This window comes from Pseudomyrmex gracilis, unplaced genomic scaffold (genome assembly GCF_002006095.1).
Source record: "Pseudomyrmex gracilis isolate BER0280 unplaced genomic scaffold, ASM200609v1 scaffold_110, whole genome shotgun sequence".
NCBI classification, from domain to species: Eukaryota; Metazoa; Arthropoda; class Insecta; order Hymenoptera; family Formicidae; genus Pseudomyrmex; species Pseudomyrmex gracilis.
The window spans coordinates 37,266-58,286 of NW_018020694.1; the positions used below are offsets into that span (position 1 = coordinate 37,266).

Below are 21,021 nucleotides of genomic sequence, written 5' to 3' on the forward strand. Positions count from 1 at the left end.
AAAAAAAAAAAAAACACGGCTGCGACAAAAATAAGTCTATCCTTTTTTTTTAACGATTTATTCTTCCGGTTCTCCAGTTATTCATATCTGGCGACGAATATCACGCTGATATATCGTGGCTGCCGATCTTGCGAAATTGATGAGCTAACGCACTCCGTTGATTAGTGATATCGTCAGTTCGGGGAACCCGTCCTTCGAACGGTGCCACCCTTCGCGAAATGCCTTTTCATCGAGTGATCCCACGAGGAACGATGCGGAGCGATGAAGCTCGAGGGAGATCACGCGAACCGGAAGAGTAAACCAAAGTATTCTAAGTATTTGAACGACGAGGGATATAGAAATTGTTGCCCCTACGGAGTTTAGGGAGCGCGCGGTTTAAATTTTCTACAACTGCGCGACCACACACACACACACACACTTTTGCCTTATGTGTATACATAATTTGTTTTGTTTTGATAAGAATATTATAATGCAATATATAATATTCTCGACGTTACGCAAAAATATTCGCAACAACGTCATCAATTTATTCGTGTATGTACTTCCACACTTTTCTTTCGGTTTAAATGCCGCAATGCTGTAAAGAGAACTTCAGCGAATGCGCGAAGCGGCGTTTAAGTTCGTGTTGTTTTAAGCTATCCGTGACTTAGGGACCATCATCCCATTACGCCCGCTCTCACCTCCCCGCGTGTGAGCCCGTCGTCTCGGGCCAAGGATCAGCAAGATGGTTAACCAGATAACACTTTGCAGCGCGTTACAACGCTCGCGGTCGGCGGGTGGCTGTCGGTTGTACAGCGACGCACGCGTGTGTGTATGTGGGTGGACACGTACGAGCGTGTGCAATGTGAGGCGTTGTGTATGCGTGACGCGCGGAGTCGAGGATGGGGCCCGAAGGTGGTTGGTATCTCGTTGGAGGGCGAGAAATACGAGCCGGCAGCTCGAGGCTCTTCCAACAGCTTGCGTGCGCGATCGAATCGAGAGGAAGCGGGTGTGAGAGATAGAGAGGGGTGTAGAGCGAGAAGGACGGTACATCCGCGCGCGCGCGGGGTTGCTTCGTCTGTTCGCACCCCCTTTTCGTTGTGCTCTTTAAAAAATTAGCTTCTTCTCTGCGCCTGAGCGTTCCCGCTGACACCGCCGCTTTATCGCGCGCGTTTCAGGACGCAAGAAAATAAACGGGAGGGCAATATACGGGACACGTGAGTCAACGCGCGACATGAATTTCGCATTTTAAATAATTTATATACGGCACGTAGAAATAAAACGCGAAATATAAAAAGCAATTTCAGCAAGTAACTTTGTAGTGATAAGTTCAACGATATGAAATTTTTACGTAAAAATTATTATTTCTCCGAAAGATTTGAGGGAATTTTTATAAACGGTAAAGGTGACAGAAAGGTTTTTCTATCTTCACAATATTAAAATTGTTACATGCGCACATTCAAAAAATTTATGATATAGAATATTCTTTCTTTCTGTTAATTTTAATAATATCTATTAAAAAACCTTATCCAATTCTCTATCATATAAAAATAGCATTAGAATATTTTATTTATTTATTAGATTTGGGACATCATCAGGAAACCTGTCCTAGACACGGTTGGAATACGAAGTTGCGTATAAGGAAGTGGTGCATTAATTCCGAGTTACCCTTCGAAATATACTTCCACCCCCATACGTGTGCGCAACACGAAGACTGTTTAAGAGCGGCAGTTAGCCTGCGGGGCGGCCGGTAATTTGTACAGAGATATACGATATATAGACAATAACACCAGTAAGGGGCGCAGCAGCGCACCGACTAATTTGTTTATCATAAGTTTATCTTGATTTATCGCCGCGCCCTCATCCGTGCCGTTTCGTAATGCCAATCGTGACTTTCGTTCATTTTTTTCTCTCTTTATTATATCGAGCCGTGTTGTTTGGCAACATTAAAAAAAATTAATAATAATAATAAATGAGAGTAAATATTCCGCGTACATTTTCTTGCGTAAGTGTATTTTTTATTTGAAATAAAAAGACAATATGTGAAATAATTGTGTGGAAAGTCATTTTGTGCGGTCATTGTGTTCAATCGATGAAATTTCGAGCGATATAAATGCCTGGACAGTTGTGATAAATCATTGTGCAATAATTCGAACGGAATGTTGAAAACTATTCGAGTGCATTTAATCCGACGTGGAAGGCAATATTATATGGAAATCGCTCTCGCACGTCCGGCGAAGAGACAGTTTGATACCCTATATTCACGCATGTCTCTACGCAATTAATTAAACAGTCGATTTTATTGATCGACGAACAACGCGAATATATAATCTCTATAACGCGCATGTTTTGATTTGATTTTATTGTACGTTTTGTAAAACGCGCGCATATATAACACGAGCAAATTAATCTTGTATAATCTGTACGATTTTTTTGCAACGTGGGATAATGGTAGAAAAAAAAATAGTTAAAATATTGAAATAAAAACTTCACATTTTGCATGTAAATAAACTGCTTCCGCGAATCACACTGTTGAAATTCTGCTCGCTCTCGTGTACAGTTCGCCGCCTTACCGAGCGTTAAAGTGCGTTATGTCTGCTTATTAATCACCGCAGGAGTAGGTTCTACGAGCAACGTTGAAAAGGCAATCGTGTAATACGTCATAATTTCCATAGCGTGACTGGACACTCCTTCGAGTACACCTTCACAATTCTCACCGCATTAATGCGCGCGAGTGCGAGGGCCGCGTTTTATTCTTTTCTTTTTTTTTCTGGCTTTTACATAATTAACTCGTTATTTACACTATAAGCCTTATTAAGAGTGAAATTTGATACTTAACACTATATATATATATATATATTTTTTTTTATATTACTATAACACGGAAGTCGCATTACGAAATATTGATATATATTTTTACAAAAGCCAGAGAGATTGCAAATACGCAAGCGACTGTGTTAGTTTTTTTTTTTTTTTTTGTTTTCGTGTTTGCAAGAGTAATATTTCACGGATATCAACCTAGCTGCATCTTGTGCGTCGTATATATACAAATTGCACTCGTGCAAATTAAATGCTTGCTCATAATTAAGCGATAGCTCGCGTATACGCGGGGTTTGTTCGCGTAATAAATAATTATAGATATATACATGTATTTTGTGATATAGTTTGTAATAACTTTGTGTCCTCGTTAGGCGTGCTCATTACGCATTTAGATAAGATCGTAATGCGACGTACACTCGCAGGAAGATGAAAATATAATTATCCGTTACCGTTTTATATCGGCGAGAGACAGTCACACACACACGCGCGCACACACACACACACACACACGCGCGCGCGCGTGCGAGATACGCAGCGACGATGCGAGTCGAGTCATCCTCTTATGCGCGGCGCGGACTTGCACGCGAAAAATTAAAGTGGCAAATTGGTGACATGACCCTATACGCGAGGGTGCGCGTACGTATCTCTCTCTCTATATATATATACCGTGCGCACATGCATCGCGTAAAACCTGAACGTTCGTGTGTACGATGCACGAACGGAACGCTCGACTATGTAGTGCGCGTTAATTCGAAGCGGTCAGTTAATTAAAGTAATCGAGATAGTACGGAGCACTCGGTAATTAGTAGCTGCGGCTAACGCGATATAATGCGATCTTGGATCGGCTCACGATCACCCCAAGCAGTTCTAGAAGCAAGACTTTTACACAATATTTCGAATATCTTTAAGAAGATAGATAACGGAGAGAAAACTCGAAGCTACAAAGTCGCGCGAACAAGATTAGCTCGTGCGACGATTCTACGAGAAAATTTTGCAAAACATTGTGGCAGCGCAAAAGTAGAATTTACTGTTTTCGCGTGTAATTAATGTATAGAGATGTGAAAAACGGAAGATTATCGCATGTGTATATTACGGGAAGATGAAACACACATTTCTACAAATAAATTGTCGACGGTGTAATTTTTGCACGTTGTTGCTAATGCGCGCGATTACTTTTCGAAGCGAATAATGCGTTTCTAAGCTCACGGAAGTGGGTGCACGAGCGTATACCGTAGAACGAAACCGAGGTGCACGGGCAACCGGAAGTTCATGCTTATTCACTGAGCACCGAAAGGGCGACCGAGTATAATTTACGTATAAATTAAGTGGAATGAATCAACGGCAGACGATTAATCGCAATGGCCCACCAGCGATAATAACAATATACTCTTGGCTCGCTTGTTTACGAGCGTTAAACGCGAACGCGGTTTACGTTTTTCATTATCCGGTCACGTGGATGATATTTAGTGCGTTTCTACCTTTTCACATGATGCCTGGTCTCTCCTGGTACAAATGCGCGTTCACCTTGCTTTGATATGCAAATATATGTGAGTGGTGATTATAGTTTGGCGCTCTCTGGCGGAGCAATTTTCTGAAGAAACTGTGAAGGTTAAGAAACCAGTGTGTGTGCGTGTGTTTTTTACGGTATTGTTAAAAGTGACAAGTGGTAATTATAATTTATCTTGATTTTGTTATTTATTTTTTTTTTAATTTACCTCTGAATCCGTTACGGTACGATTGTGCATAAGAATGAAATAAGAACAATGAGTATGGGTTTTTTCTTTGTTTTATGCAATATTTAACACTAGGACGACCGAGAATCCGTCAAAATGACGAATTTCACAAACGCAATATATTTGCAAAAAATGTTCCAAGTAGTTTTATTTTGAAAAGGACACAATAACTGTGTGAAATATTAAAACTCCTTGTTAGCTAAAAGTGTTTTTTCGTTAATCATGTAAATATTATATAAAGAAATCAAACGTAAATAAAATGAATAAAATATTTTTCCCCAAACACTCGTCGAGTTGACAGATATGGTAAAACCGGATATACATTTTCAACTCTGATTTTGTTAAACAGAACCAGAAGTTATTCCAATCTATTAACAATAGTTTTTATCATCAATAAAGCACGTCTTCGCTGTAGATTGCAAGATTAGAAAAAAAAAAACGGTAACTTATATCGCTAAAAAAAGATCCTTCGTGATATTGAAAAACAAGAGTTCTCGAAGTTGTGCGTGGATGTGTAATATACGGCACACGTGGCACGTGAAGACGATGTTATTGATGGATATACCGTGAGAAGTGGTACCGTTTATGAAAACGTGATTCCCATACTTCATAGCGTTGGCGGTGGTAGCGCGCACCACACGAAAAGGGGAAAGAGGATGAAGCGATGCGAGGGTAGGCGGATCGCACGGAGTAAACAGGCCGTGAAATTACCTTTTAAATATTAGATTATGATTAAATGTGTACCTACCTCTGAGGCACTAAATGTTCAGCACCACCCTACGCGCAGTTCATAAAGCCGATGGGGGTGGGTTTACGGCGCGGCGGATGAGACTGGAGCCCACTCCACTCGAGGCACTATATCGAGATATCAATCAGCTCTTGGCATCAGATAAGATTGGCTGCTCAGGAAGTGAGTGCCTTTCAAAACCTCGGATGATGTTTCCCTCGCAGACTGGCAGCCGTCGAGATTTTTTTTTTTTTTTATACATCTTGTTTTATAAGAGCGATAATGTGTGTGTGTGGGTGTGTGTGGGTGTGGGTGTGTGGGTGTACATGTGCCGCAGGATAGAGCAGAATGTATATTCATTTTGGAAAAATTATTTACATCATACGTGAATGTTAGTTTTAGACGGGGAAAATGCACAACCAGCTTTATTAATTTGTTAGGCTTTATCGCGATGCTTTTTTGCTTCCTGTGCTATTCCCGCGATATTTATCGCTTTTTACACTTGCGCGCATCGTTCCCGGGCAGCTGTCATGACGCGCCAAGAATTCGTTCCGACTTTAAGCACGCTTGTAGCATATACGTCGTCCATAAACAATCCGGGTAACAGTTCTCTCGCGTTTCGATCGATAATCTTTTTCACGCGATGGCGGATGTTTCTCAGTATATATATATACACACACACACACACGTACACACACACACATCACGGTATAAATTATAATAACAATGTCAAGCTTTGTTGACACCTAATTGAGTATCGTTAACGCGCACCGGGTCTTAAAAGTGTACATAACGACACCTTCGCCGATAAATTTTCTCGCAGTTGTCTATTAAAAGGAGGCTAAAGGCGTGGGTAAGCGCGCGGACGCGCCTGGGCCCGTAAGCCGTAAAAAGGCCGATCGTGATGGGCAGGTGTTTATATCCGGCCTCTCGCGACCGGTGGCCGCGCCGTTCCGTTCCGCGTCCGTCCGCACGCGCATACGATATACATACATATGCATAAAAAGAATGCGTAATGCCCAGTGGGCATTGTACGCCCCCGCCGCAGCTCGTAATTTTCGCCGAACTTTCCGGCAGCGTATAAGCATATGCATTGCTCACTTAACAAGATTGATATAGCGAGATATACGCGTCGGTGAATATAATATGTGTGTGCGCGTTTGTGCGCGCGCGAGTGCGTGCGAGCGTCCGGCCGTGCGTGTGCATCCGCAATTACGCGCGACGGAGGAGGATACGTAACAGATAATTAATGCAAACGAGGGCTAGTCCCGGGTAAATTTTGGACCGACAAGGACCTGTCGGGAAGGCGCGAAGGTGGAACGCGGACAGCTTAGAGGAATATTTACGCGCGTTTCCGCGCGGAAAGAAGCCGCGGAATTGTAAATTAGCAGACGATTGCGCGTATCTGAAAAACATATGGGGTATATAATTCGGAGACTAATTTAAATTCGAGTTTTTTTTATTCGTTTGAATTTACAATTATTCCTTGTTCGTTATATTGTACATATCTCTTCCTCGTGATATAAAAGAAAAGTGTGCGACGAGAAGTTGTTGATACGTCTACTCGAACGTGTCGAAACACGCACGCGGTGGTTTGCGAACGCTTTCTGATATTTGCTGCAATTCAAAGATTTGTCTTAATAACAGAAACGCGAGATTAACACTCCCTCGTGGTTGTCCCAGCATTGGTCGACAAGGAGCTACCGCCGTTCAAGTCCACGCTATCCGTTTGAGGGCAACGAGGAGTTTCAAATCTCCGAGGAGAGTTTGCCGACTAAAACCAACCCCTACCGATTGCTTGAAGGGTCCCGCCACAATACAAGCAATAACACGTACCGATTCCGCCGCCCTCTTGCCCCGGCAATCTCACTGTCGCCCCCTATGCACGCACCCTCTCTTACCTTAATCGACGAAGGATGATTTGGTCTTAAATAAACTTCTCACCTCCGTCAACTCGTAGACCACATTCCCCTCTTCGATCCTCCGCCATTTATCACATAAATCGTCGAGTGGTCATTTTGATTACAGATTTACTTCGCGCCGCTGCCTCGCCGGGTCTCTCTTTCGAGTTCGCAATTGAATTTGACGTTTAGGGAAAAAAGGGCTAAATGATTTTTCTATGATAAAAAATTAAAAACATAAAACTCATTACGTTAGAAAGAAAGAAGAAACCAGATCTATGTTGAGAGAGTTCGGACAAACACTTTATTTTCAGATAGGACAAAGTTTTTAAAAGTTTTTTGATTCGAAAATCCGATTATTTTTTATCAACAATTCTTGAATTTGAAGAAAACCGAACGTTCGCAATGTGTTAGAATAATTGGCGTGCTTTCGTAATACGTTCCACAAAAAGGAACACACTTTCGCGTAAACCTCAAAGTTACAAGAACTCACAGCAAGGACAAAAGAATATCGAAGGAGGTGGAGTTGCATGAGACGTGAGGCGAGACGGTATTATTCTGTTCGAGACGAACAGAAGCGCGCATATAAGAACGTGTATACGCCAACATCCGGCCACGTGTCTTCCACGAGGTAGACCAATGGAAGTTGCGATATACCGAAGGAAGGACCAACCTGGCGCGAGGATCTCGAGGAAAGCGCGGACGGTCTCGACGGCACGCGCCACCAGAATTATTCAAATGGAATTCAAAACGAGCCAGCTGCCTTCGGCTAGTATCTGAATTGGGGGGAGAACGAACCAAGAAGCCATACGCTGTACATAAGGCCTTTTTATGTTGCTCGCCGGCACGTCCCCGCCCTCTATTTGTCCGGCAATTTGACACCGATTTACGGGCCACGTTCGAGTCAAATCGGAAATATCGCGGGTGAATAATAGAAACAACAACCCAAAAACCCGATGATTTGAAAAACCTCGACTTCCACTTGCGTTCACGAAATTACCGTCGTTGGAATATATATGCGGACAGGCTAGTGAATTTTTAAATTTTCAGAGAAAGAGAGAGAGAGAGAGAAAAAAAATAAAAATATTTGTCGACAAACATTTAAGCACGTAGAAGCATAAAATTACGAAAAAAAATTCGACAGTCTCGTTTTTTTAAGTTTTTCTTTGTTAGACATAACGATATTCATTCGACAGTTCTCCCGGCAATACCTTTCTGTTCAAATAATTTCCGCAGGATTTCTTTCGTGTTCCAGCCGACCCGGCGTGACCCGGGGGATTAAATTGTGACATTTAACGTGTAATATCCTATATAATCTTGTATGAAAAGCGCCGTGCAGTTCACGATAGAATAAAGCCGGCTTCGGGTAGGAGGGGTGGTTTCTCAGGAGCGTTTAGGAGGACGGTTAAAGGTATTGAGCCGTCCAAGCCACTCGCGAGAGAGAGTTCCGTGCTTCTGAGACCAACGGCAGAAACCCTCGGGGGTTGGGGGTGGCAGATGGCAGCCACCGGACCAGTTCTTTCCGGCACTTCGTTCCGCCGGAATCGTCCGGATACTCATTTCAGAAAAGAGTAAGAGATTAAGTAGCTGGGGAGACGCTGGGGTTGTCATCACGATGACGATTAACGTCTCTCTCTCTCTTTCTCTCTCTCTCTCTCTCTCTCTCTCTCTCTCTCTCTCTCTTTTTCTCTATTGCTGAAGAATATTTCGAAAACAATCAAAAATTTCTCAAATAAACAAAAAATATCCCAAAGGATATTTAAGTTCATCATATGAATTTTCTCGTATCTTTGTATTCGCTGTATATCACATTATTGTATTGTTAAATCACAGCGATTGTTCAATTTTAAATCATTGTTTTGTATACACGTGGCTTATACTAAACACAGATGTTTTGATATCTGTTCGCAAAACAATTCCGCGATTATACACAATATTACGTAACACGAGAATGGATATATTCGGCAAGAATGTTGCTCCGCACGCAAATATCGTTATGACTATTGCTTTCTTATCAGATACCGGTTATGTGCTCGATTTAGGGTACGTGCAGCCTATTACGTCGGCGATCCATTGATAAGCACGTCAAATCCGCCAGCAACACACTCCCCGGCAACTAAACCGTGCTATTGAGAGCTCCCGCTACTATTGGAATCGATCATCGAACGCCTTCCGAGATTGAAGTATCCTCGATTCAACCTGTCTTACGACGCGCGTCTCGGAAATCAACTCGGATTTCATTTTTTTTTTTTTTTTTTGCCCGTCACGAAATAAAAGAATTACATCGTACGTGTTACACGAATCTCGTGTTTTACTATACTTGTACAGTATAGTAAAACACGTCGATCAAAACCACCTCGATAACTCGCATCTCAAGGGAAGAGCTAAAATCGTCGAGTTGTAGAGATTTCGACTTATCGAAGTTCGTTTTTTCTTTCCGCGGAACGCAAGGGAATGAACAAACTTTTCGTTCTATAGAGGTTTTCAAGTTATAGAGGTTTCGAGTTATCGAGGTTTGACTGTATAACGAACGAGCTTTTAATTTACACAACAGCTGTTAAAACAAAAATAGAATAAAACATTGTCAAAGATCTTGTAAATTATTTCACGCAAGATTAATAAATAGATTAAAAAAGTCGCTCTCGCGATAAAAAGTCCGCGAATAAGAGAATTTTTCTCCGAAATTCGATATTAATATTAAGAGCGAAACTGACATCTCTCTTCATAATAAAAATTGTAAGCTCAAATTGCACTTGGCTGAACTTTAGTACGTGGTTGTCCCAAGAAGGAGAGAGACGTTGCTTGTCCTTCCCGAATCATACGTCGTATCCCCGATCTTTACTGGTGGCAGCCGGCACGCGCCACTCAAGGAGCCCCTATTCATCTTAACCGTGATTCCCGAAGACGCGTATAAGTACATATCGTACGAGGCAAATGGCAGGCGAGACTTCCGGCACCGGTTTCCCCGTCTCACCTTTGCACAACGTCGTCTCCTGCACTACGAGTATCGGGTTCACGGTCCATTCTTCCTTCGAGAATCGAGATCGCGATTGAATGTCGAGAGCGGAAGCGGCGCGTACACCCCCCCCCTTTCTCTCTCTTCCCTGCGCGTGTATGTAAGTACGCGCGCGTCGCGCCACACGGAACTTTTTTTTTTTTTGTCGCTCATTGTCTCATCAAGCTTAGATGGTTAGAAGCGCGAACAGAGGGACGCGCTCCCCCTCCCCCCCCAAAAAAACGAACAATGATCGCGCACACACGATCCACTCGTCAACAATTATTCCAATTAGAAAATTTCTGAATTCCGAAGTCAATTTTGAATTTTTAACTTAATTGAAGATTTTGTTTTTTTTTTCAAAAGTTTTTTTTTCACACGTGTTTGTCGATCTTTGCGAGAAAACGTTACATTTTCTGCGTAATATATAAAATCTCTTTGAGACTCACTCATTCAATTGAGTCATGTTTTATTTATGAAAATTTCCAATTCCGGTCTCGTTTGCGGATCCTCGTTTTCGGAGAGAGCGAGCGCATGTTACGAAAGCGGTCATGTAGGGTGGCCCCTGAATGGGCCGCGAAGTGACAATGGCGAGGCAATTGTTTCGCTGACTTTTATCCCACTCATTATTCGGCGCGACTATTATGATCGTCAGCGACCGATTGTCAATTACGGAAGGCCTACGGTGTCGGATTACCGTGCCATTGTCGAGAGAGAAACGCGCCGGGTACACGCCGAAAATACGAAACGAGCACACGAACGCGGCGCGATACGAGCGGGCCGGGCGTTCACATGCGTCGGCGATAGGCACGTGTACGTGTTTTCCCGGTTTAAACGGTTCTCAGAATTTATGCATTTCCGTCCGAGTGAGCGCGCGTGGGGAAGAGGATTATGAGAAGAATTAATCGCCTCGCGAAGAACCAAGGTTGTTACTTTTACGAGCTCGTGACGTGAGTTTACGACGCGGTTACGCGCGCTCGTCCGAGCGATTCCGCTAAAAATTCAACATTTTATCGAACGACGGTGCTGCTCACCGCGATCGTAAATGCTCGCGCTCGAAAATTTGCACGCGCGGACACGGTTATCGAAATTATTATAAGCGCGTTGATATCATCGAGAGCGAAGGAGAATTAACGATCGCCGTTAATGCGTGCAGGTTCTCTCGTGCAAAATGTTTTTAAAGTTTTTTTTTTTTTGAAACGTCGTTAAGTTTGACACGTTTTTACATGTGTGTGTGTGTGTGTGTTTTTTTTTTTTCAGTGTGTGCGCAGTGCGTATTAAATATATAACACAGTTGGTTTGTCTTACAAGTTTACTGACGCGAGTTAAAAATTCCATTTTTGTGGGCAATCAGAAACGAATTTACGACGCGTTTGTGAAAGCGGCGTTCACAGTAAAGAGGCTCGAGACCAGAAAAGAGGGAACGCGAAGAAAAGACCAGTGATAACGAGGTGCCTTCCGTGTTCCAACGGTGGCTGCAACAGTCGTCTTGGGTGGGGGAGAACACTAACCCCCCGTAGACTGCGCAGCTGTGAACCCCCCGCTAACTCTCGGCCTCGTCTCGTCGACGACACATCAAACACCAGCGAATTCCGAACGCACATATCGAGCCCAGCGGGACCCATTGCCATTTTGCAAAAGCCGCTCGCATTCATCCGGGCACGCACGTGGGCACCAATTTTCCCCCCTCCGATCCTTAACATTTGCTCATATGTACGGCCGGAGCGATTCGTTCGTACCGACTGAAATTTCGTTTCTGCATGATCGATAGCTCTTCTCGATATGTATATAAAATTTTTCAACCCTGCGGTGTTCGAGTGCAATTGCGCTAGAAGAAATATTTGTTTATAAATTTGACGAAAAACAGTTTCGTATAATTTACACGTTTGACAAATAATAAATCTGCACGCGGTAGAACATGTAAATAAATAAATAAATTTTTCAACGTCTCACTGGCTGTAATTCGGTAAACTTGATTTTTGTAATTAGATTTTCTTATAGATTTTTTTCAAGTACTAATTGCGAACTCTCTTTTGTGATTCGCGCGCGGTTCAACGGTTCTCGATTCCGCTCCGGTCGGATGTCAAAGTCCGACTCGGTAAATCTACCGGGAACTTTCTTAAAATTAAGCAATTCCCCCGAATGATTCGGAGAGAGAGAGAGACTGCCGGGACGCAATGTAAACGGCGGCATATAACCGAACGACTTAATCCGGAATACCGACGGAATACACCAACCTCCCCGATTTCGCCCGAGTCGCAATTTATTCCGCCGTATCCCTCGGCCTGTCGCACCGCCGCCGCCGCCGTCGCCGCCGCCGCCGCCGCCGCCGCTCTCCAATTAACTTTAAATCACCTTCCTCCGCGCGGACCCTCCTCATAACGTGAAACTTCGAAATTCAGTCCCAGTTCGTCTCGATTTACGCAAGGACATTACGTATTGCGATGTGCTCGTACTTGCATTAATATGGTCTCCAAAGTTTTATCGAAAGTCAACTTCTCGTTCTTGTTTATAAAAGATGCGCGCGTGCGCTCCTTTGTCAAATCCATCAAGAGATCGTGGAAAAGAAATCTAAAGGTTTCAAAAACTTGCAATTAACTTTATTAACACATTCGCGACCGCTAACATAATTCTATGTCATTTCAAAATTTGTAGCTGAGATCTGGCTGACGTCGTTCTGCGTCATTTTTTTTGTTTTTTTAACTCTATGTTCACATTTGTTTAAAAATAAATTTATAAGTGTGCAATATATATGACGAAGCAATATTTTGTATATTTACATCCACTTACATGGCAGAACCGTGCGGCCTTCAGTTGTAGACGTTTTGAAAATTGTATGCGACTCACAGTAACGATTTCGCTCTAAAATCGCCGGCCGCGAATGTGTTAACTTAGATACGCACACTTGTAGCAACAACGGAGTACAAACTGAATGTTGCAGTCATTGCAAAATGAATATTATAATTATTAATCATAAAAAAATATTAAATCTTTTTAATACACATCCTATTTTGTACATTCCAAATTAAGTGTCTGACAAACAAATCCAATTGAAGATTTTATTAAATCGTTATGACATTGCGATTTTCACACGCGTTCGCGGTTCTTAAATCAGCGCGTAAAAGTGCGACCCTCATATAGACGATTAAGTCGACTAATTTCGAAGCGGCTTACGTGACGCACTCCGTCGACCGAACGGAACACGAAGGGCGGGTTTGTGGGCGAGTTATGGGATAGAGGAACAAACCGAAGGGGCGTGCATTGTGCCTCCTGTCATCCTCAGCCCTGAGCCTTCGTTGCCCCCCAAATGCTAATTATATGTCAACCGTTCACGCGCCGTATCACGAAAAGTTGATTGCCGAGGATAGAACAACGGGATAAGACTTGTTTTAATGGGGTGTCTCCAGAACGAAGACGATCTCAAGAATTTTCGTCTCTTTAACGTGAAATTTTCTTCCGACTGTGAGCCTTTTTCAAGAGACTCTTTTTTACGTTACGCACATAAGATAAATTCTCTTGAAAGTGTCAAATTATTATTGTTATTTGCGCAGGCATCAGGCTTCAAGTTAGATTTTCATGTTAATTCAGTCGCCTTTAAAATGTCGCCTTTCTTTGTGCGCGAATCGTTGAACTAACGAACAAACGCTTTAAAACGGAGATCGGTGTATTACTCCGTATAAAAAGGCCATACAAGAAACTGTGCAAGCGCGGTTTATTTCTTTATCGCCACTTAACGGTGAAGAGCGATAGGCGTCTGAGCAGATACGTTCGGAGAAGGCCGCGGTGATTAATGCAGTTTGTACACGCAAAATTGCTATTCGCTTACTTTCACCTCCTTTATTCTAGGATGTTCATACAAGGGATTCGCTGAGTCAAATGGCTTGTTTTTGCGCTTACTATGTGTGTGCGTGTGATTTTGAGGTCAACTAGTTTAACTAGATGCATGTGTCTTCACACGTTCATGTGTAATTATATATATATATATACATATAATGTTACTGTAAGTTCTTTCTTGAATTCTTATTAGTTTAACAAACAAAGTAAGAGAGAAATATTACTGCTCCTTTATTACATTTAATTGTTGATTTACATTTCGAGTTTTAAAGTAGCTCAAGAAAAGAGTCTTCAAACAGAAAGGACACAAGGCTGCGGTAATAGCAAGGATAACGTCGCTCTTTTAGTCTTAAAGTATTGATCACAGAGAGGACCTAAAGAAACTCGAAGAAAGACAACGCGGACAATCTTCAGACGGTCGCATTTGCAAGTCCGCGTAAACGCGCTTAAAAAGTATTTTACGGTAAAGACAACGGTGAAACACGACGATGTCCAGTTCAGTATAAATCTCTTAATTGTTTCCTTGATTATGACAGACGGTAAACAATCTCACAAGAGAACGAAATCTTGACAGAGACAAGAAGAGAGAAAGAGAGAGAGAAAGAGAGGGGGGGAGGAGGGAGAGGGGGAGTAGAGAAAGGCAATTAACAGACTGACAACGAGACGGGCAAATTTGCAAAGCCATTTCAAGTTCCTTCGAACCCCTTCAACTTTTCTTTAAGTTCGGAGCTATCCGCTCATCGCCGCTAATAGTTTACTGGGTGGCGGTGGGAGGGGGTGATTGGATTCTTCCGATCGTTTGTACCACATCGGTAAACTTTGTACATTTAGCGCCTGCGATTTAATTCTTACCGCTAGATAGATCGCTCGTTCGCGAAGGGGTTGCGCCTCGCATTTATCGAGCCAGTCACGAAAGCCCGCTCTTGCCTTCGCGGCAAGTCTGTGCGTCTTTTGTGCAAAATTTATACTTTGAGCAACGTTTGTTTCCGAAATATTTCGTTCTCACACAAATATTTTCGGTTTTGTTTTCACGCAATCATCATTCGTGCGAATTAAAACGTACGTTTTTTCTTTTTTAAAAGAAACTTTCTTCAAAAATAAAAGAGCGCTTAATGTACAATTTCTTATAGATATGTATTTATTCCGCGTCTCCATTTTTTATTGTTATAAATCATATCCTCTCGAGCTGACATCTATATCTACATGATATCTAACTGCTATTTTGTTTTATCATATATTTATGTATATTTTTTATATACTTTTACAATACTTTCTCACAAATTACATATTTAGTCAAACATGTCCGCTCTCTTTCTCCTTTTAATTTTTACATTCGAATTCCGCGAAGAAGAGAAATGATTCGCGGAAACCCATCGAGCTCGCGAAAGGAGCAAATGGCAGCGTTGGCAATCGCGTGGGACGTATTCGCCGTCGATTGAGTCGAGTGGCATTAAGGAAACAAAATGGTCTCTCTCTCTGACTGTGCATGTCGGCCATGCTTCGCGCGCGGCCAGGATTGATATAAATTGGTAGAATTGTCGGGTGCCACAGGTCTCGGTAGCGGGGAACGATACTGATTGCCACGGCCGCTCGTTAAGTACTGTAACAATGCCGGCCCCCACCACGCCGCGATCCGCCACCCCTCGCTTCTTGCACCCTCGCGCGGCCGATGATAGTCTCCGCCAATCTGTTCTCGTTCATCCCCTCCGCCGGCGTGGGCTCGCTCTGTCTTTGTCGTGCGAAATGATACGAGAAGAGAATGGCGCGGGAACGAGGAGATGGATTGACGGCGCGAGGAGAGAAGGACAAAAGTATAGCTTCAGGTAACGTGCGAGACGGCACCACGAAGAAAGAGAGAGCGCAAGAGAGACGAGGCGAAAGAGATGGGGCAAAAAAAAAAGATGGAGGGAGAAGCGTGAGAATGGGAAGGAGGATGCGTGAGGGTGAAGACAGTAGAGAAGGGAGAAGCGTGTGAATGAGGAGAGTGTGAGAAGGGAATCGAGGATAATGTTGGAAGCGAGTAACCGAGAAGACGATGAAAAGACACAAAGGGAAAGGGAAAAGAAACGATGACGGTGCGTAAGAAATAAAGAAAATGGCTTGATTTGAAGCGCACGGACGAGAGAAATTGACCGAGAAAGAGAAGATTAAATAAACAATTTAAAAAAAATCTAATAATGTAATTTTGCTTGTATAAAAAAGAAAGAACATACACACAAGAAATCGAAATTACGAGAGCATTGCGGAAGAGAGCAAAGTTTGAAAATGTAGATAGAAACGTTTAAAACAAAAATTTCGCAGCCGCGAAAAGCATTTGCTGAAGCGGCGAGAAGCGGAACGGAGCAACAAAGACGCAAAATGGCGTAAGGGACGACGACTACTTCGAGCTTACCTTGGAAGAGTTCCAAGACGTGCTTTCGTGATACATAATCGTGTCCTTTTGTCGGTGGTATACTTGAGTTGGCAGTTACGCCCTTCCATGGCGCTGGAAGCTGGAAGCGTCGCGACGCGCTGTCTGCGACGCTTTTCTAAAGCCTATAGAGAGGCGGATTCCGGGATACATTGCGCGCGAGAACAAGGTAGTTTTCCCTGCTCCAATCTCATTTCTCACACCGAGGGTAGGTCTTTCCTACTACCCGGTTATTAGGGCCGTCTCCAGTCTGGAGAGGGACAATCGGAAGGTATCCGATGATGGGCGGGACTATCGAACAACCACTGCGTGATGTTTTCATCCAGTAAGCGTGTTCCCTTCACTTTTTCGGAAAAGAAGTTTCAGCCGAGTGCGAAAGAACGAAAGTTAAAGCGCCGTATATTATGTAACGTTTCCACGGATCGTTGCAATGAAAAAAAAATTACTGATTAGCGTGAACTCGTAACAAGATTCCAATTATACATAAATTAAAATATATATTTATATTGTGAAATCAAATAAAAATATAATTATAGTATAGTAATTACGTGTTTTTTGTTTTTCAAGAAACAAAGGAAATATTTGTTACGTGACAAGAAGATGAGACTCGATTTTTATCGCAAAAATAAATACTCAGTTTTACAGAACTTTAACAGAACGAAGAACTTTTAATCAATATTACTTAGAAAAAAAAACAAACAAACAAATATGTTTGATCCAGAAACAGATGTTACAGATCCAGAAGCAGAGATGTTGCGTAGTTTATTTATTTAACTTTAATGACGGACATACATTTTATCCCACGCAAACTTATTTCAGTCGAGGTTCTATCTCGACGATTGTTGTGCGACCAAGCTACAAGTATTTCTCAGGATTGCCAACGAGGTCCCATCCAATTCCAACCGTCATTCCAAGTCCAAACATAACGCCATTCCACGGAGCAAACATTTCTACTTTTTGACGTGCAAACCTCCTGCGGTACCTCCGGGGAAGCTTGCTCTTCTGCTGTGCTGACCATTTCGCGTCTCATTCAAGTTCCACCATTCATTTCTCGCTCTTGCACGTTGCATACGCTTAATAGTTGGCTCGCATGTATCTATCTACTATACGTAGTTGTCATGCACAAATTTAAATTCCATACATGTACCTTCTAGTAAGCGGCATTCGTATTACGTGACATCAAAATATTTGGAAATATATCAACAAGGTGTTTCAAATGGTTAATTACGAACGATTCAATATATTGAAGAGACGAGCGTTGTTTATTGATCTTTTTTTTTTTTTTGTTCTTTAATGTACGCGATATTCTTTTTTTTTCTTATATGAGCACGGATGTTTAATCGACTGAATACAACCGCATGTTTCGCTCGGATCTTACTGACATGTGGGTCCCGTCGGTGTGCGCTAAAACACTGTGAGGACTGCGAAGGGAGACTTGTCGGAAACGTGACCCTCGAAGTCATCAAATTGAGCGCCATCATTTGGATACTCCCCTTTCGAGCGATTAGCAAAGGGTTCGTGCACGCTTGACGCGCTATCAAACAATTGTAAACATCAATATTTTTATCTCAAATTAGTTCTCAAGATAATAAAAAGATTTTATTTTATTAAAAAAAAAAAAAGATCAGATAGATACACACTTATTCAAACATTGTTTTCATCGATTCGTATCGATTAGATGTCGAAAAAGAAAGAGAGAGAAACATTGAATGTTTTTTAACTAAATATATCGCGTGTGTGTAGATAGAATTCCTGAGACCACAAACAAAGAGATTGCTTTTCTCGCACAAAAGATTCACGGGGCATTGAAATCCCGACAGAAATCAGTCAATGGGCGGTGTTAAGCATTAAGGGAGTGCTCTTCCGAGCCCCCCTCTCACGCGACTCACCCTCGACCGTAGATAAATCCCGACGCTCCGGGAAAATGTTGTTTGATGGTCAGTATTTTTATTTCAGGCCTACTATGCAACCATTCGCGACGGGCAGCACGATGGCGACCGAGACACCAACGAGCTTGCCGCCCGAGAGGGTGACTTCTCCGACGCCCTGCCGAAATCTCACCTTCTCCATCGCGAAAATCATGGAACCGGACAAGCGATTGACCGAGCAGAACGCTAACCCGGTGCCTCCTCCTCCACCGCTGCCGCCGGCACCGCCAACGACGACGACGACCATTCTTCAACAACCACCGAACATTTCCTCCCCGTCGTACTCGGCGCATCTCAAGTCCGCGTTCGAGAAATACGTGCCGACTCTAAGGCATCAGGATCTACTTCAACATTATCCCGTATTGTCCAAGTACTATCCGCTGTATTATCCGAGTCCTTTGCTGAGAGCTTTTCCGGGTCCGCCCGCGTCGACCCCGTCGGTTACGCAGAGTTCGCCGTCTCCCACGGCGATCCAGGAAGCTTCCTCCAGACTGAGTCTGACTAACATATCGCCGGAGAATCAGCGCGGCAAAAAGAGTCCGGCGCCGCGCAGCGAGCTCGGCGCCGCGAACAAGCAAAAGACTTTCACCTGTCCGGAGTGCGGCAAGGTGTTCAACGCGCATTACAATCTGACGCGGCACATGCCGGTACACACGGGCGCCCGGCCATTCGTCTGCAAGATCTGCGGCAAGGGTTTCCGACAGGCGAGCACTCTCTGCCGGCACAAGATCATTCACACCGCCGAGAAGCCGCACAAATGCGTGACCTGCGGCAAGGCCTTCAACCGCAGCTCAACCCTGAACACCCACACGCGCATACACGCCAACTTCAAGCCGTTTGTGTGCGAATTTTGCGGCAAGGGCTTTCATCAGAAGGGCAACTACAAGAATCACAAGCTCACGCACAGCGGCGAGAAGGCGTACAAGTGCAACATCTGCAACAAAGCGTTCCACCAGATCTACAATTTGACCTTTCACATGCACACGCACAACGACAAGAAGCCGTTTTCTTGCAAGATCTGCGGCAAGGGTTTTTGCAGGAACTTCGACCTCAAGAAGCACATGCGGAAGCTGCACGACACGGGCTCGCCGGTGCTAAACGGACTGGACACCACGAGTCAGAGTCACAACCAGTCGGGTTACTCATCGGTGTACCACGGTCCGGAACACTCCATCGTCAGTCCGTTCATATTACCCCCATCCGGATCCACCAGTTACCACTCCCTAAGCAAGATGTTGTGACAGAGCGAGAACATGCACTATCCCAGGAAGACTCAGTATCCGCTCATTCTCGGCTCACCTTGTTACTCGACTGACATGGCTCAGCTGGCGCAGACTTCCAAGTGAAAAAAAAAGAGTAAGAGACGTTAAATATTCGACATTGTCTCTTACCGTAAAAAACAGAGAGAGAGAGAGTATCTTTCTCGATCTCGTCGAGGATGAAATACGGAGAATATACATTCGCGCGTCACGTGTATCACGTATTTTGCTGAAAATAAATGAAATATAACACTGAGGAGTTGCGACGGAAATTTCAGTATGGAAAAAAATCGATATTACTGAAAACATACACACATATATATATACACACACACACAGATATTGATCATTCGTTCGAAATAAATGAATAAAAGTTGAATTAACTCGATCAAATGACTCGCGTCAAAAATTATTGCTCGAGGTTTTTAATTGTATAACTTAATTTAAAAAAAAAAAAAACACTGTTGCAACCAAATTAATTTTTTTACATTTTTTAAAATATTTTTTTATTAGTATTTTACAAAACTTATTGAATTGAATTTATTTTATCAGTCCGAATTGTATGCTGTAAATAGAGATGCAACCGTCAAACTTCCGTTCGAATTGCGAGTTACATAGTGCACATTTTCATTTATATTTCCCCGATCGGCATTTCAGATCGCACGAGATTTACCGGACATGTTGGATATTGCAAATAATTCGTAGGGTGAAATCAACACATCGCGGGAGAGTAAATCAACAAGAACGTAGAGACGCCCTATCAATTGCTCCGCCAATTCAGAACGTGTTTTCATGATCGGATTTGGCTGGACGGTGGTTGCATCAATGAATTCTTGCGGGTTAATTACACACGCACATATATATGTAAATATTTGTATATATTTGTATGTGCAAAGCGAATATAACATTATGCGCGTAAACGGTGGACGAGAATGAGAATTATTAGCAAAAGCGATCTGTAATTATGATCGTCTCGCGAACGCGGTGCAGAGACTGACGGACAGTCATATGTATGGGGAGGATATATGACGTCCGAAAAGCTTATCAAAACTTCGTCCAGATCTCACGTAGTATTTGTCTTCGAATTCCATTTTTGTATTAACTGTCCTCTGTGCGGATGGCGGGCGTCAGGAATATAAAGTTCGAAATATAAATATATGTTTGTGCGAGGAGAGAGAGAGAAAATAGCGAAAATATGATATTTATATATTTGTCGTTGAGAGATTAAATCAATATTCTTTTGTATCGGTTTATTTTCAACGTGATACTTTTGCACGGATCCCAGCTATAAATATTTCCACGCAGCGCTGTGTAAACTTTTTGTAACGGAAATGAACAAACACACACACACACGCATACACACATTTAAAACCGTATATTGAAATCTTTGAGAAAACAACAATATTGCGTTATGTAAAGATTTTTATTTTTATTG

At 42.9% G+C, this 21,021-nt stretch overlaps 1 protein-coding gene across 1 annotated transcript in view; it reads left to right on the forward strand.

Annotated features, from left to right (window-relative positions):
- The window catches only part of LOC109856174 (fez family zinc finger protein 1-like), a 24,069-nt gene extending 4,029 nt beyond the window's left edge, over positions 1-20,040 (forward strand). Inside the window, exon 2 of the mRNA XM_020431157.1 lies at positions 18,356-20,040. Within this exon, the coding sequence (XP_020286746.1) occupies positions 18,363-19,568 (1,206 nt within the window). The 5' untranslated portion in view covers positions 18,356-18,362 and the 3' untranslated portion in view covers positions 19,569-20,040. The remainder of the gene's footprint in view (positions 1-18,355) is intronic.
- Positions 20,041-21,021: the final 981 nt, after the last annotated feature.